The sequence below is a fragment of the Notolepis coatsorum genome (assembly GCF_963971535.1).
Source record: "Notolepis coatsorum genome assembly, chromosome: 4".
NCBI classification, from domain to species: Eukaryota; Metazoa; Chordata; class Actinopteri; order Aulopiformes; family Paralepididae; genus Notolepis; species Notolepis coatsorum.
In genome coordinates, this window is record NC_140168.1 from 86,821,959 (window position 1) to 86,838,376 (window position 16,418).

The 16,418-nt window shown below is 44.6% G+C and overlaps 1 protein-coding gene across 1 annotated transcript in view; it reads right to left on the minus strand.

The window, feature by feature from the left end:
• Positions 1-16,418, minus strand: part of LOC311226597 (inactive phospholipase C-like protein 2) — a 255,377-nt gene that overhangs the window by 56,137 nt on the left and 182,822 nt on the right. Inside the window, exons 5-6 of the mRNA XM_084312017.1 lie at positions 10,477-11,299; positions 5,330-6,541 (exon numbers count right to left, since the gene is read on the minus strand). Of these exons, the coding sequence (XP_084168143.1) occupies positions 5,330-6,541; positions 10,477-11,299 (2,035 nt within the window). The remainder of the gene's footprint in view (positions 1-5,329; positions 6,542-10,476; positions 11,300-16,418) is intronic.

Here is a 16,418-nt window from a genome sequence, read left to right on the forward strand (position 1 = left end):
TGGCCAACCTCATAGTAAAAAATAAATAAAAATAAAAATTGTATCATTCTTTCCAAAAGAAAAGAGGCCTAGAAGCGTGGCTAACGCTAATGGCACACATACCAGAGGCTAACTGTCTACGAAAACAGGCACAGAGGCACTGAAAGAGGATTTCACCCATCTAATGAACACACTAGACTAGACAAATATCAAGATGTATCCATCAGTGGACCAATTGCATGCTTTTGCAGAGAACAAGAAGCCTTCAATCGACTCCTTCAGACATTAAGCACCCCCACAGCCCAAATTGAACGATAAAAAAAAAAAAATAATAATATTATATAAATTTTTTATTTTTTATTTTTTATTTTTAGTCGACTAACGGCAAATTTTGGCCAATCCTAGTCGACCATCCAAATCCTTAGTCGGGGACAGCCCTACAGCTGTTCAGTGTTACTCCTCCTACTATACTAATATCTTATGTCTATGCGCTCAATACTGCAGCACCCACGTTCCAGCACTGTTTGATGAACATTGTCACTCAGCTGAAAGAGTTGTACCCTTCCTGCTGACTCGTCGTACAGAACATGTGAGTCACTTTTGGATAAAAGCGTTCAGCTAAATGACAAAATGTAAATGTTAGTGAAGTGTCATGGAGTATTTTCCACCCCTTTTCAACATCAATGGCAGCATGAATGGCGTTTAGTAAGGTAAGCTGATATCATCTAAAACACACACCTTATACATTCTCTGCTGCTGCCCCTCGGCTCTGGAACAGCCTCCCCCACATCAGATCTGCCCAGAGCCTAGAGACCTTTAAGCCGCTGCTTAAAATACACCTTTTCTCCCTGGCCTTTGATCAGAGTTAGCCTGCCACCTGTCAACTACACAGTAAATTTCGCAGAGTAAATTTGACTCAAACTGAGTACATTTGACTCAAACTGAGTGAAACATTACTCAGTTTGACCTTTGGCCTTTGATCAGAGTTAGCCTGCCACCTGTCAACTACGTTTGCCGTTACTCTAGACTTTTTGTATCTATTTTTATTGCTTATTGTCTCTTTTTATATTGCACCTTGCTCTTGTTTCTTAGTGTACTATACTTATTTACTGTAATTTAGTGTATTTTATTTGTTACTGTACTGTATGTGTTTTTTATTGTGTTCTACCTGTAAAGCACTTTGGGTGGCTTTTAGTCATTGTAAACGTGCTATATAAATAAAGCTGACTTTACTTGACTTATACACTTTCAAACACAACACAGTGAAAGACAGGGGCAATCTCTGATAATGGCGAGAAGTCAACATTAGACTGGTGTGGTGCTTTAAACATTTGCATAACTGTGATGATCATACGGAGTTAATATACTGCACCACTGGTCCTAGCGAACCCTGGAAACTAGGGATGTCCCGATCAAATTTTTTTGCTCCCGATCCGATCATGTGATTTTGAGTATCTACCAATACCAATCTTTCCCGATCCGATCAAAAAATATATATATATATTTAAATATTATTTTTTTATCCCAATTTCTCACATTACATTCACCCTGAATGTTGACGTTATCCAGGTGAAAAGTTAACTTCATTCAAGCGAGGCATTGCAATCCTTGACATAAATCATTTGATAATAATATAATTAAATCAAAGGAAATGCGTTTGGGTCTGAGAGTGTGGCTGGTCTGCCGTTCTGCAGCTGGATACTATTGGTTTGTTTTGGCAAAATTCTTCTGCTCTGTGTGACAATAAATAAATGAATGATGATATGCAATTTAAAACCAAAACTAAGGCCTCAGTATGAGTTTAAGACGTGAACATGGTCATGTTTGTTGAATAAAAAATTAAAAGTAAAAAAAATAAAATAATCCAGATTTTATTTTAATTTTATTTTTTCGATCCCGATCATCGGAAAATCACGTGATCGGCCCTGATCCCGATCACGTGATCAGATTGGGACATCCCTACTGGAAACCATAACTAGCTAGGTTTTGAGTCATATTATTCATCCCTTTTGTTTGTTTGTTCAATGCAGCAACACAAGACTGTTTCCAAACTCTACTATCATCAACTTTGTGAAATGTGTCTGCTTGTGCTACAGGTATGCAGTGCATTAAACAAACCCCAAAGCCAATATTCTGAGAGTGCTGGTATTCCTTCCCACCACAAGATACATCAACACCCTGCACCCAGTGCCCAGAGATGGTGTGGTGGTTAAGACCCCCTGCCTCTAGAACCACATGTACCCCTGCTGAGCTGGGGTCGAATCCCACCAGAACCATCTCTCATATCTCCCTCTCAACCTTCCTACTGTCTCAATAAAGAACCTTCTCTCCTGTGTCTCCCCTACTCTGTCTCCCCCTCAGCCTGCCTGCTGTCTCAATAAAGAACCTTCTCTCCTGTGTCTCCCCTACTCTGTCTCCCTATCAGCCTTCCTACTGTCTCAATAAAGAACCTATTATCCAGTGTCTCCTCTACTCTGTCTCCTTCTCAGCCTTCCTACTGTCTCAATAAAGAACCTATTATCCAGTGTCTCCTCTACTCTGTCTCCCTATCAGCCTTCCTACTGTCTCAATAAAGAACCTTCTCTCCTGTGTCTCCTCTACTCTGTCTCCCTCTCAGCCTTCCTACTGTCTCAATAAAGAGCCTCCTCTCCTGTGTCTCCTCTACTCTGTCTCCCTCTCAGCCTTCCTACTGTCTCAATAAAGAGCCTCCTCTCCTGTGTCTCCTCTACTCTGTCTCCCTCTCAGCCTTCCTACTGTCTCAATAAAGAACCTCCTCTCCCGTGTCTCCTCTACTCTGTCTCCCCCTCAGCCTGCCTGCTGTCTCAATAAAGAACCTTCTCTCCTGTGTCTCCTCTACTCTGTCTCCCCCTCAGCCTTCCTACTGTCTCAATAAAGAACCTTCTCTCCTGTGTCTCCTCTACTCTGTCTCCCTATCAGCCTTCCTACTGTCTCAATAAAGAACCTTCTCTCCTGTGTCTCCACTACTCTGTCTCCCTCTCAGCCTTCCTACTGTCTCAATAAAGAACCTCCTCTCCTGTGTCTCCTCTACTCTGTCTTCCTCTCAGCCTTCCTACTGTCTCAATAAAGAGCCTTCTCTCCTGTGTCTCCTCTACTCTGTCTCCCTATCAGCCTTCCTACTGTCTCAATAAAGAACCTCCTCTCCAGTGTCTCCCCTACTCTGTCTCCCTCTCAGCCTTCCTACTGTCTCAATAAAGAGCCTCCTCTCCTGTGTCTCCTCTACTCTGTCTCCCTATCAGCCTTCCTACTGTCTCAATAAAGAGCCTCCTCTCCTGTGTCTCCTCTACTTTGTCTCCCTCTCAGCCTTCCTACTGTCTCAATAAAGAGCCTCCTCTCCTGTGTCTCCTCTACTCTGTCTCCCTCTCAGCCTTCCTACTGTCTCAATAAAGAACCTTCTCTCCTGTGTCTCCACTACTCTGTCTCCCCCTCAGCCCTCCTACTGTCTCAATAAAGAACCTTCTCTCCTGTGTCTCCTCTACTCTGTCTCCCTCTCAGCCTTCCTACTGTCTCAATAAAGAACCTTCTCTCCTGTGTCTCCTCTACTCTGTCTCCCTCTCAGCCTTCCTACTGTCTCAATAAAGAACCTTCTCTCCTGTGTCTCCTCTACTCTGTCTCCCTCTCAGCCTTCCTACTGTCTCAATAAAGAACCTTCTCTCCTGTGTCTCCTCTACTCTGTCTCCCTCTCAGCCTTCCTACTGTCTCAATAAAGAGCCTCCTCTCCTGTGTCTCCACTACTCTGTCTCCCTCTCAGCCGTCCTACTGTCTCAATAAAGAACCTTCTCTCCTGTGTCTCCTCTACTCTGTCTCCCTCTCAGCCTTCCTACTGTCTCAATAAAGAACCTCCTCTCCTGTGTCTCCTCTACTCTGTCTCCCTCTCAGCCTTCCTACTGTCTCAATAAAGAACCTTCTCTCCTGTGTCTCCTCTACTCTGTCTCCCCCTCAGCCTTCCTACTGTCTCAATAAAGAACCTCCTCTCCTGTGTCTCTCCTACTCTGTCTCCCCCTCAGCCTTCCTACTGTCTCAATAAAGAACCTTCTCTCCTGTGTCTCCTCTACTCTGTCTCCCTATCAGCCTTCCTACTGTCTCAATAAAGAACCTCCTCTCCTGTGTCTCCCCTACTCTGTCTCCTTCTCAGCCTTCCTACTGTCTCAATAAAGAGCCTCCTCTCCTGTGTCTCCTCTACTCTGTCTCCCTCTCAGCCTTCCTACTGTCTCAATAAAGAGCCTCCTCTCCTGTGTCTCCTCTACTCTGTCTCCCTCTCAGCCTTCCTACTGTCTCAATAAAGAACCTCCTCTCCTGTGTCTCCACTACTCTGTCTCCCCCTCAGCCTGCCTGCTGTCTCAATAAAGAACCTCCTCTCCTGTGTCTCCTCTACTCTGTCTCCCTCTCAGCCTGCCTGCTGTCTCAATAAAGAGCCTCCTCTCCTGTGTCTCCTCTACTCTGTCTCCCTCTCAGCCTGCCTGCTGTCTCAATAAAGAACCTCCTCTCCTGTGTCTCCTCTACTCTGTCTCCCTCTCAGCCTTCCTACTGTCTCAATAAAGAACCTCCTCTCCTGTGTCTCCTCTACTCTGTCTCCCTCTCAGTCTTCCTACTGTCTCAATAAAGAACCTCCTCTCCTGTGTCTCCACTACTCTGTCTCCCTCTCAGCCTTCCTACTGTCTCAATAAAGAACCTTCTCTCCTGTGTCTCCTCTACTCTGTCTCCCCCTCAGCCTTCCTACTGTCTCAATAAAGAACCTTCTCTCCTGTGTCTCCTCTACTCTGTCTCCCTCTCAGCCTTCCTACTGTCTCAATAAAGAACCTTCTCTCCTGTGTCTCCTCTACTCTGTCTCCCCCTCAGCCTTCCTACTGTCTCAATAAAGAACCTTCTCTCCTGTGTCTCCTCTACTCTGTCTCCCTCTCAGCCTTCCTACTGTCTCAATAAAGAACCTCCTCTCCTGTGTCTCCTCTACTCTGTCTCCCTCTCAGCCTTCCTACTGTCTCAATAAAGAGCCTCCTCTCCTGTGTCTCCTCTACTCTGTCTCCCTCTCAGCCTTCCTACTGTCTCAATAAAGAACCTCCTCTCCTGTGTCTCCTCTACTCTGTCTCCCTCTCAGCCTTCCTACTGTCTCAATAAAGAACCTCCTCTCCTGTGTCTCCTCTACTCTGTCTCCCTCTCAGCCTTCCTACTGTCTCAATAAAGAACCTCCTCTCCTGTGTCTCCTCTACTCTGTCTCCCTCTCAGCTGTGTACTCTCCTTTAATAAAAGACAGTTCCTGCACCCAGACTTAATGTAGTTTTTAAGTAGTAGTTAAGAGTAGTCCGTCCCATTCTCTATTGTCCTCTCAGCACACCTTGACATGGAGCAGCTGTGGAGACACGCCAGGCACGGTGTCCCTGGTGTCGGCGCTGAAAAAGGACACCTCCTGACGCATGATGGCCGGCCGCAGCACGTAGCCGCAGCACCCGTTCTGCCGGAACCAGGCCGTGTTCAGGTCCATCATCAGCCCGGCCGTCTGGAAGTTCATGGCCACGATCTGGCAGCCGCACTTCCACAGGTCCTGAGGGTTCATGTTGCTGGAGTCGACCCGCATGGGGTTGGGGTGGACCCGCGACAAGAAGCGCTTGTTGTGGTTCACGTAGTCCCCCGGCCGCTCGCCGGCGAGCCGCACGGCCTGGGCCTCGTGGAAAGAGCACAGCTCCCAGGGCTTCTGGCTCTTGGACGACGTCTGGAAGTCCGTGAACGGGACCGAGCGGCACAGAGTCACCAGGTCGGAGAGTTCCTTCAGCAGCTGGAGCCTCGTCGTGGGAGGAGGAAGGGGTTGAGTGACGGCGGCCGCGCCGCTCCTCTGCCCCGCCCCCCCCTCCTCCTCGCTGGCCGCCTTCAGTTTCAAGCGCGTCTCCGCCCCCTCGTCCTCGACGCCCACCTCCCCGTGCTCCCCCCCTCCCCACCCCGGCTCCAGCCGCAGCCCTTTCAGGAGGATCTTCCCCCGCAGGGAGTGCGGCGACGGAAGGTACCATTCCCCCTCGTCGGCGGCGGGGGGGTCCGTGTGCAACGCGTCCCCCAGCGTCTCCACCAGGTGCCGCGCCATCACCGCCTGCTGCCGGAGGGAACAGTGGTTCTCCACGCAGAGGACCAGCGGGTACTCCGACGCCACGAACGCGAACCTCCCGATGACCTCCAGGACGGAGCGCAGGACCAGGGGGGGCGCGGCGGGTGGGGCGGCGTGGCCGGTGCAGACCACGGGCTCGTCGTCGGGGCCGTCCCACACGTCCACGTCCACGCAGCGGCAGCCCATCTTGAGGGCGCGGATGTAACCCGAGACGTCGGAGGGGCCGCGCAGCTGGTCCTCGATGAGGTAGGTGTTGTGGGAGGAGTTCACGAAGTAGTGCGAGAGGGGCTGCCGCATGTCCTGGCACACGGCGGCGTGCGCGGCGTCGAACAGGTGGCAGTCGGCCGAGGTGAGGTAGCTGGTGAAGCCGTCCAGTGACAGGCAGCCCTGCCGGCGGCCCTCCTCCGACGGCTCGTGGGATTGGATGAGCTCCATGCTGGTGTCCTCGCTCACCTGGTTAAAGAGAGACGGGAGGGAGGGAAGATTAGAGAGGAAGAGAGAAGGAGGGAGAGGGAGGGAGAGGGGAGAGAGAGGGAGGGAGAAGGAGAGAGAGGGAGGGAGAGCGAGGGAGGGAGAGGGGAGAGAGAGGAGAGAGATGGGGGGGGTGAGAGAAGAAGCTTGAGAAAGGGAGAGAGAGAGAGGGAAAGGGAGAGAGAGCGATGGAGAGAGGGAGAGAGAGACAGAGAGAGAGAATTACAGAGAGAGGGAGAGAGAGATAATGAGAGAGGGAGAGGGGGAGAGAGAGATAATTACAGAGAGAGAGGGAGAGAATGAGAGAGGGAGAGAGTATAAGTGAAAAGCACATTTAATATTTTTGAAAGCAACTTTCCTCTTACTTGCATTCACACACACTCATTGTTTATACATTCAGTTACTAAATTAATAAAGGATTTATATTCTTTATCCAGGAGCAGCCAGCAGCTTGCCATACTAAGGACTTCCTGACTGGCTTAGTGCTCATCTGAGAAAATTGAGTTTCACTTTGTTTGTGTGTGTGTGTGTGTGTGTGTGTGTGTGTGTGTGTGTGTGTGTGTGTGTGTGTGTGTGTGTGTGTGTGTGTGTGTGTGTGTGTGTGTGTGTGTGTGTGTGTGTGTGTGTGTGTGTGTGTGTGTGTGTGTGTGTGTGTGTGTGTGTGTGTGTGTGTGTGTGTGTGTGTGTGTGTGTGTGTGTGTGTGTGTGTGTTTGTGTGTGCCTGTTTGTTTGTGTTTGTATGTGTGTGAGTGCCCAATACGAAAATAAACAATATAGAGATTTACCACGTTTACTGTAGTGATTCACCATAGTATGCCTGTAGCAGAATATTATAGAAATGTCTGGTGATTCACTATAGTATTCCTGTGGTTTTATCAGAGAAATGCCAAGCGATTCATTCAAGTAATTCATTTTCATTCAGTTATAGGATACACTTGACTTCCGCAGTCTACACATTGCCCTGGGTTGTGTTTTTAGGTAAAAGGGCTTTGATTGATAGTAACTGTGTACCTAGTACTAGGGGGGAGCAACTAACCCATGTGCAATAAGATCCAAAAACAAATTCGAACAGTTTGCCAACTGAAGTTTTGTACTCAAATGTAGCATCATATCAGTTCTGTATGATGTTGTTACCTAGCAACTGAAAACACACCTTCACAAAAGCTCATTATGGATTGAAAATGGGGGACCCTGATGTAAACAAGACGAAAGTCTTTCTCTGGTCTGCATCCCCTTAACAATTGTGTGTATTGAACCAGTGTTTCCCACAGGATTTTGTGAGATTGTGGTGGGTGAACCGTGGCCCCTCTAGGGGGGTCCGGGGGCATGTCCCCCGTCCCCCCCCCCCCCCTGAACCTTTTTTTTTTTTTTTTACGTTTTAATGCATCAATCTGGTGCACTTTGAGAGCAAAATAAAGAGGCTAGATCTATGATGAACTTTGTGCTCAAAACACAAAATCGACTAGAGCAGTGCTTCCCAATCCTCTCCTCGAAGCACCCCACTATTACTATTATGACTACTACCACTGCCAATACTACTGTTACATCCCTATTGGCAAACTTTATATAAAAAAAAATTAAAAAAAAAGAATAATAATAATAAAAAAATTTTAACACTATGATCGCCAGGGACGAGTTAAGACGTCATTCCTAGCCATGCTCATTCTGCCGAAGACGCCGTAACTCGTCTTTGATGTCAATATTTAAAAAATCTGTCATCGAAATCATATTTCCTTTCCGGAGCCCTGATATGTACTGGTGAGCTCCACTCAACTGTCTAACGGTTCGAGAGCGCCATCTGGTGGCCGATCGGCAGATCGGCCAAGAGGGAGGGGCGCGCCAAACAGGAAGTGCTCATCCATATGTGCTCCGGGCACTCGCGATCGGTAGCCGGACTCCATCTCAACACACTGGATGATCAATCGCTCGCCCTAACTCAATAAACAACGTTATTTGGACGTATATAGTATTATACAACCTGGAAATGGTTTATCAGGATCAACATCCCATAATCGAAAACGGTCTACTCCACGCTGATCGTCCAACGGCGCGAGGAACATACGGTAAGATTCAGCGTTATTTTCTAACGTATTCCATATAAACTGCTATGATGAATGTTCTGAAGGGCCAGATTAACTCTGAGAATCTACGTTTATTATTTTGTATAACTTGTATATTATTTATATATATAAGCTATATACCTTTAAGCTTCCGTTTGAATCATAGTATTATTTGCTCGCCTCAAAATGGACACCGCCCTTGACATTGGCGGCGCCAGCAGTCGCGCCCCCCAGACAAGTTCAAACACGTGTCCGGGCAAGTTCAGACATGTCCTTAGCCGGCGCATTGATTCCGGACAAGGAATTCGGTTGCGCTCTAGAAATCACTCTGAGTATATATATTGTAGAAGGCTCAGCAGCCGTAGTGTGAACCTAATCTAATGTGCATAACGAGTATCAGAACACGAGGTGAAGTGTGAAGTAACCTAACAGCAGAACGAGTGGACATGTGAGCAGTGGAAGCCTACCCGCGGTGTATCGTTACGGATAGCTAGTAGCTACTTAGATACAACCCTAATATTGTAGAACCATTGTTGGTGTATTATAGTGACTTGTGTAAGCGAAGTAACGTGGAGAAGAGCATAGTTAAGACCATTGGCGTTTGGATCTAACTACACCTGAAGACCTTCATCGGGCTAGCTTCTATGACCAACGAAGCTAGCTAGCTATCATCACTGCCGTCGGGCTTTGGATTACGAGCTATTACCCTGCCATCGGGCATTTGGATTACAAGGACTGGATCCGTACGAGAACCCCTTTTTCTTCAGTGACCGCAGGAGTATCCGACTATTCTTCAATTCCTCTGGAGCTTACCACTCCGTGGGGGAAATCATTGTCTCCAGCTATACCCCTCGCTTGCCCTGTATCGCCTTCTCACTCCATGCAGAGCTCCGGTCGAGTATTCTTAACCTAGGAATTATTCATTCCCCTTGACTTTGATACTCTGACATTCTACTATCATTCACTATTAAAAGAGCAACGTACTAATTCAGTTGTATATTGATATTGCTATTAAAATACTGTAAACGTGATCTCTTTGTCCCCGTGCCGTCTATTGAGTGTCTGCCATATTTAACTAACTGTACTGTCTGGCAAGTAATAATATTTAGTAGTGGTTTAATCTAAACAATCTTTAATACAGTCCGGGTTTTGTAACCCCTCAGTTACAATGAACATATGACCCACTCTGGATGAATCATCTAATGCTGCCCACGGAATTATAAACGATCCCCCGCCCATCCGGTCATCATCAGATCATACGTAGATCATTCTAGAAGTACGTCCAGTTGACATTTTTCATCTTGCACAGATTCCTACCAAACTGTATTTGATCATCAATATAATGCATTTAGGGCTATAAATCACGTTCTGAAGAAAGCTGCAGAAAACGATAAAAACATACTTATACTTTAGACCATATTTTAGTATGAATATGTGAATGAAAAAGTTTAACGTTGCTACACCCTGAACAATACATATAGGACATTGAATGGGCCATAATAATGGCAATGTAGCAATAGAATTTAAAAAGTTATAGCCCTGCAAAGAAGGGGAACTTCTCCATAGACAAATAGAGCTGGCGAGAGATGGTAAATTATGAATTTAACCCATGGCGATTAAAGTGTTAATAATTTTGTTTATTATTTTCGGTTCATTATAAAACTGTGGCGGGACAAATTAGACCGTGGGCCGCCACAATCTAGGGGGCCGCCACAATCCATTAATCTACAATTAATGGGAAACACTGATTGAGCCGTACAGTATTGTACCCATTCTGCAATCTGTTAATAAAGTTTTCAATCAATCAATCAATCAATCAATCAATCAACCTTGGGTCTATAAGAGGCCGTCACCCACCTGAGCCACGCCCTGCTCCGCCTCCAGGAACCTCATTAGATCTTTGGTGTCCAGGTACTCCTTGTTGCTGGAGAACTGCACCAACAGGAAGTAGATCTCCGGACGGGTGCAAAGGTCGTGGAACACCTCAATGAACTCCTCCTTGGTCACTCCTGCCTTCCTCCCCTCTTTTCGCCTGTTTTCGTTATGGTGTTTCCCCCCGGGTCCGTTATGAGGCCCCGCGGTCGCGGCCCCAGTGTTATGAGGCCCCGCGGTCGCGGCCCCAGTGTTATTAGGCCCAGCGGTCGCGGCCCCAGTGTTATTAGGCCCAGCGGTCGCGGCCCCAGTGTTATGAGGCCCCGCGGTCGCGGCCCCAGTGTTATTAGGCCCAGCGGTCGCGGCCCCAGTGTTATTAGGCCCAGCGGTCGCGGCCCCAGTGTTATTAGGCCCAGAGGTCGCGGCCCCAGTGTTATTAGGCCCAAAGGTTGCGGCCCCAGTGCTATTAGGCCCAGCAGTCGCAGCCCCAGTGTTATTAGGCCCAGAGGTCACGGCCCCAGTGTTATTAGGCCCAGCAGTCCCAGTGGTCCCGGCCTCACACGTCCTCTCCCTGACCCGCTGGAGCTCCCTGAAACGGTGTTCCACTTTGCCCACACTCACTCCGGGGTTGGCCCTCCGGATCAGCCCCACGGCGGACCGCAGGCTGATCCCGTCCTCCTCCGAGTCCCCCAGGATGTCCTCCTCGTAGGCGGCGGAGGAGAACACCTGCTCCAGCCAGTTGAGTCTCAGGCTGTCCTGGCAGCTGGCGATCATGTCCAGAGCTTGTCTCCCGTACTGCATGAGGTACCTGGACATCCATGAAGACAGAGTGGACATCAGACGTGTTAGAGGTCAAGTAGGGCTGGGCAATATGGCCTAAAAATTAAATCTCCGATTTTTTCACACAACATCCGATTTACGATTTTAATCGATTTTTTTCTCTTAAAAACTAGAAACGCCAAGGAAATCTTTCAAATAAGCTTTGTTTTTATTTGACACAAAATAATTATCAAACCAAGATGAATTTCCCAATTAGGATTGAAGTGCAAACCTAACTTTCACCAATCTTCACTTAGAAATATATATTATAATATATATATATGGTTACTCTTGATCAAACAAAGATGAATGTCCCTATTGGGATTAATAGTGCAATAACGTGCTTTTTCACCAAACTTCACTTAAAACAAATAAAAGGTGCCTCTTGATCATCAAACAAGAATGAATTTAATAAAGTGCAAATCTAACTTAAAAAATATATAATAATAATAATACAATTATTTAAAAAAATTTAAATCGTCCTAAATCATTCATTCGAATTAATCGATAAAATCGATTAATCGCCCAGCCCTAAGGTCAAGTGATTATTGAACAACGGCAGATTCTAGCAATCTAGATAAGCTCAATTACTGTAGATCAAGGTTCCTCAACAAGCTTAAACAATACTGATATATGAAGTCTAACAACTCTCTTTCTGCTAACCATAGGGAAGCTGCCTCTAGAAGCCAATCTTTTGACGCAGTTTACTGGCAAGAATGCCTGATTTTCATCAAGCCAGATACCACAGTATTTATTCTCTCAATGTCAGACATTTACATTTTACATTTAGTCATTTAGCTGACGCTTTTATCCAAAACGACTTACAAAGCCATTCACAGTAGAGATATCATTGCAAACAACATCTTGGCTTTAGAGAACAACATACATTTAGTCTTTACTAGCGTTAAGCACCAGTTTGAAACAAATAAGTACATCTTGCAAAGCATTAAAAGTATATGAACAGCCTTTAGTGCTACACCCTGCATTAGAACCAACACTAGGAACAACAAAGATGGATGTGGAACAAACACCAAAGATTAACCTCCCACCACCACTGCTGCAAAACAACTACAGAGGAAACACTAACTGTATTCATATATATTATATATATAATATATATATTAGTGCTGTCGATCGATTAAAATATTTAACTTGATTAATCGCATGATTGTCCATAGTTAACTCGTGATTAATCGCAAATTAATAGATTTTTTTTTACCTTAAACAGATCTTTTTCAAGTTCCAAGTTTTAATACTCTTATCAACATGCGAGTCAACAAATGCTTGCTTTATGCAGCCATTTAACACAAAAGGATGACCCTCATGCATTACAAATTTGCATCAAATTCAAAACGGAGTGATGCACAAAATAACTTAAAAGAAAATAATAATTTAAAACAATGAATAAAGTGTGCATGAAATAATAGGGGGGAAAAAACGTTAGGAACTTGTTACATTCACCCACACAAGGGCTGAGTAATCACCCCCCCCTCTCTCTCACACACACACTCTCTCCCAGCTCTCTTTCTCTCTTGCCCCTTCCTCATCTATCTCACCCCCCTCTCTCTCTATATATCACACACACACACAAACACACACACACACACACACACACATACACACACACACACACACACACACACACACACACACACACACACACACACTTCAGGAACAAACATAGTATCAATGAGAGCATCAATAATACACCTGAGTGAAGTCTAGTAAAAAAATAAATAAAAAAAAGTAAAAAAATTAATATATATATAAATTTTTTCTTAAAAGTTAATCGTGAGTTAAAAGAAATAGTGGCGTTAATAGAATCAGGCGATAACACGTTAATACCGCGTTAACTTTGACAGCCTTAATATATATATATATATAGTCGACAGCACTACACAACAATAGATTGAAGATAATATACAAGAGCCAATGAAATCATTGAGATAAAAATATAGATAATAATATTACATAGTAATAGTACAATACAGTCTGTTGTTTATTACAAGATAATACAGTACGCTGAAGATACAGATACAGTATGTTTAAAAGATAATACAGTAAGATGAAGATACAGATACAGTATGTTGTTTAAAAGATAATACAGTAAGATGAAGATACAGTTTGAATGGAGGATATAGAATTACCCATGGTGAAAACGGGAGAGGCTAGAACATTGTTTAAATTGTTTAAATTAAAAAAAATTAATTGTATTTTAATAAAAACATTGCGAAAAAAAAGATGAAGATACAGTCTGTTGTACAAAGGATGGAGATATAAATAGTCTGTTGTTTAAAAGATAATACAGTAAGATGAAGATACAGATACAGCCTGTTGTTTAAAAGATAATACAGTAAGATGAAGATACAGTCTGTTATTAAAAGATAATACAGTAAGATGAAGATACAGATAGAGCCTGTTGTTTAAAAGATAATCAGTAAGATGAAGATACAGATACAGTCTGTTGTTTAAAAGATAATACAGTAAGATGAAGATACAGATACAGTCTGTTGTTAAAAGATAATACAGTAAGATGAAGATACAGATACAGTCTGTTGTTAAAAGATAATACGGTAAGATGAAAATACAGATACAGTCTGTTGTTAAAAGATAATACAGTAAGATGAAGATACAGATACAGTCTGTTATTAAAAGATAATACAGTAAGATGAAGATACAGATACAGTCTGTTGTTAAAAGATAATACAGTAAGATGAAGATACAATTATTGCATGTTCCGTTCACAGTAGGATCCATTAGTGTTTATTAATACAAAGATAAATATAGAGGTGACAACTGTTCACGGTTCGGGGGAAGGGTGACAGTGAGGTCACAGCAGATGTCAGTCGGTGTCTTTTTGTTCAGTTTTTATTTTTTTTTGGCACAAATCGAAAAAAGGTGAAGATACAGTCTGTTGTTCAAAAGATAGTACAGTAAGATGAAGATAGAGATACAGTCTCTTGTTTGAAATACAATTGTTTAATAAAAGTATTAGTTTGATACAGGATTTGTCCAATGTAGCGTTATGAAACCAAGGCGACCATGTAAGGTGCCAACTTGCTCATCGGGAGCAGTCAGTCTGATTGAATTGATTGATTGAAAACTTTATTAACAGATTGCAGAATGGGTACAATACAGTACGGCTCAATACACACAATTGTTGAGGGGATGCAGACCAGAGAAAGACTTTCGTCGTGTGTACATCAGGGTCCCCCATGTTCAATTCATCAGTCTTGCTCAAGGGCACATCAACGTGCTGCCGGGAGGAGCCGACATCTAACCGGGAACCTTCCGATTAACAGACATCCGGTCTACCGTCAGTTATTTACGTAGTTATTTCTTTATTTTCCCCTATTGTTTTTTTGTTCGTTTTTTTACTTCATTATTGTATTTGTAGATATGAAGAAATACATAAAAAATGTAATCTCACCAGTTCCACATATTATTTTTAAGCACAGTTATTGTTATGTTTGAAGGCTCATGGAGTCCCATTAAGGATACCAATTGAACACCACAGATACCACAAATTCTTCTATGAAAGAGAGACATCGAGAGGTTTTGTATCAGATTTGTATCATCAATTACTAACGTCCTCGTATGGAATCCTCCACCTAGACTCAGTCTGGAGGAGGGATATACCAGACCTGGAAAAAGATTTTGATTGGCAAGAAGCCTGGGCAAATGTTCGACTTGCATCAAGGAACCCGGACCATCAACAAATCAATCTTAACTATATTCATAGGACATACTTGACTCCTATAAGACCGAACAGAATGGGTCTTAAACAAGACTCCAAATGCTCCTTATGTACAAATGGGGACGAGGGGACATTTATGCACATGTACTGGGACTGCCCACCAGTTAAGATATTCTGGAAAGAAGTGACCCAGCAATTATCAAATCTCTTAACTCTGAATATACCTGTACACCCCTCTGTATTACTGCTGAATGATGTTTTTGAGTATGCAGTATATATACAGCTAACGAGATTGGTTTTATCTGGTATCACAGTGGCTAAAAAGCTGATAGCATCACTGTTCTGAAGGATCAGATTAAACCGAATATATATATTTATTTATATATATATATTTAATTGTATTTGTATATCCCCTGATATCCCTTGTATATTCCTTGTACAATATGCATTGAATATCCCTTCTGGTCTACTGAACATCCCATAATAGTCTCCATTCTACCATTGGACGAGACCTTGGTGCCAGGTCGCCATACCCCTCAGACCAGGTTCAATCGTACCGCTCAACATGTATGGACAAGTCCTAGTTCCGCGTAGGAATATGTCTACCGCACCACTAATGGTACTATTTGTTCATAGTGCGTATATATACTGCGCTATTAAAGTAGAGCTTTTTTAGTCCAGTTCCTTACCCTCCAACAGAGTGACAGACGCAAAAGCCTCCCCGCGAACCACGTGTGGGCAGTAAGGCCAATTCGGCCCAGTATCGGCATTGAGACATCGTGTATATTAATATTTGAATAGTCATATTTGGCACTATATCGTCGAGTTGGACGTATTCTATTAAGCTAATAATAGTCTATTCATATGTAGTGCCTCGTGCGGTAAGAGTTCTATAGTAATCAGCACCCCCATCGTTTCGGGCATCAGCTGGACGCTTATCCAGGGTGGTTGACCCCACGTGAAGCTGCACCCGAGGAGCTCCAGGCCAAAGAGCGAGTGGACCTGTATATTGGATTATTCTACCGACGACGGCTAGCCTTCCCCGGCTTGGATTATGCTTTGAGTACTTTGATTATTCTATGGATAAAGGCCAACACTGCGGTGTGTTGGAAATACCCCCCCCGGAGAGGACGACAGGTGAGAAGACGCTCTACACGACGAGGTCGCCTCACGTCTCTCCATCGTGGACCGGAGGACGCCGGCCACAGAGAGTCCAACTGCTTTCATCTGTGGATCGAGGATCGCTGGGCACCGGGTCGCACGACTGTGGGCTCTCCCAGGATACCCTCGGCCAGACGGGATACAGCCAGACTCTACCCCCCCCCCCCTCCAGCTGTCCTACAAGCAGTCGGAACCTTCCCCTAGTGTATCCAGCTATATAATCATTCAAGTATCATTGCTATTGTTCCCT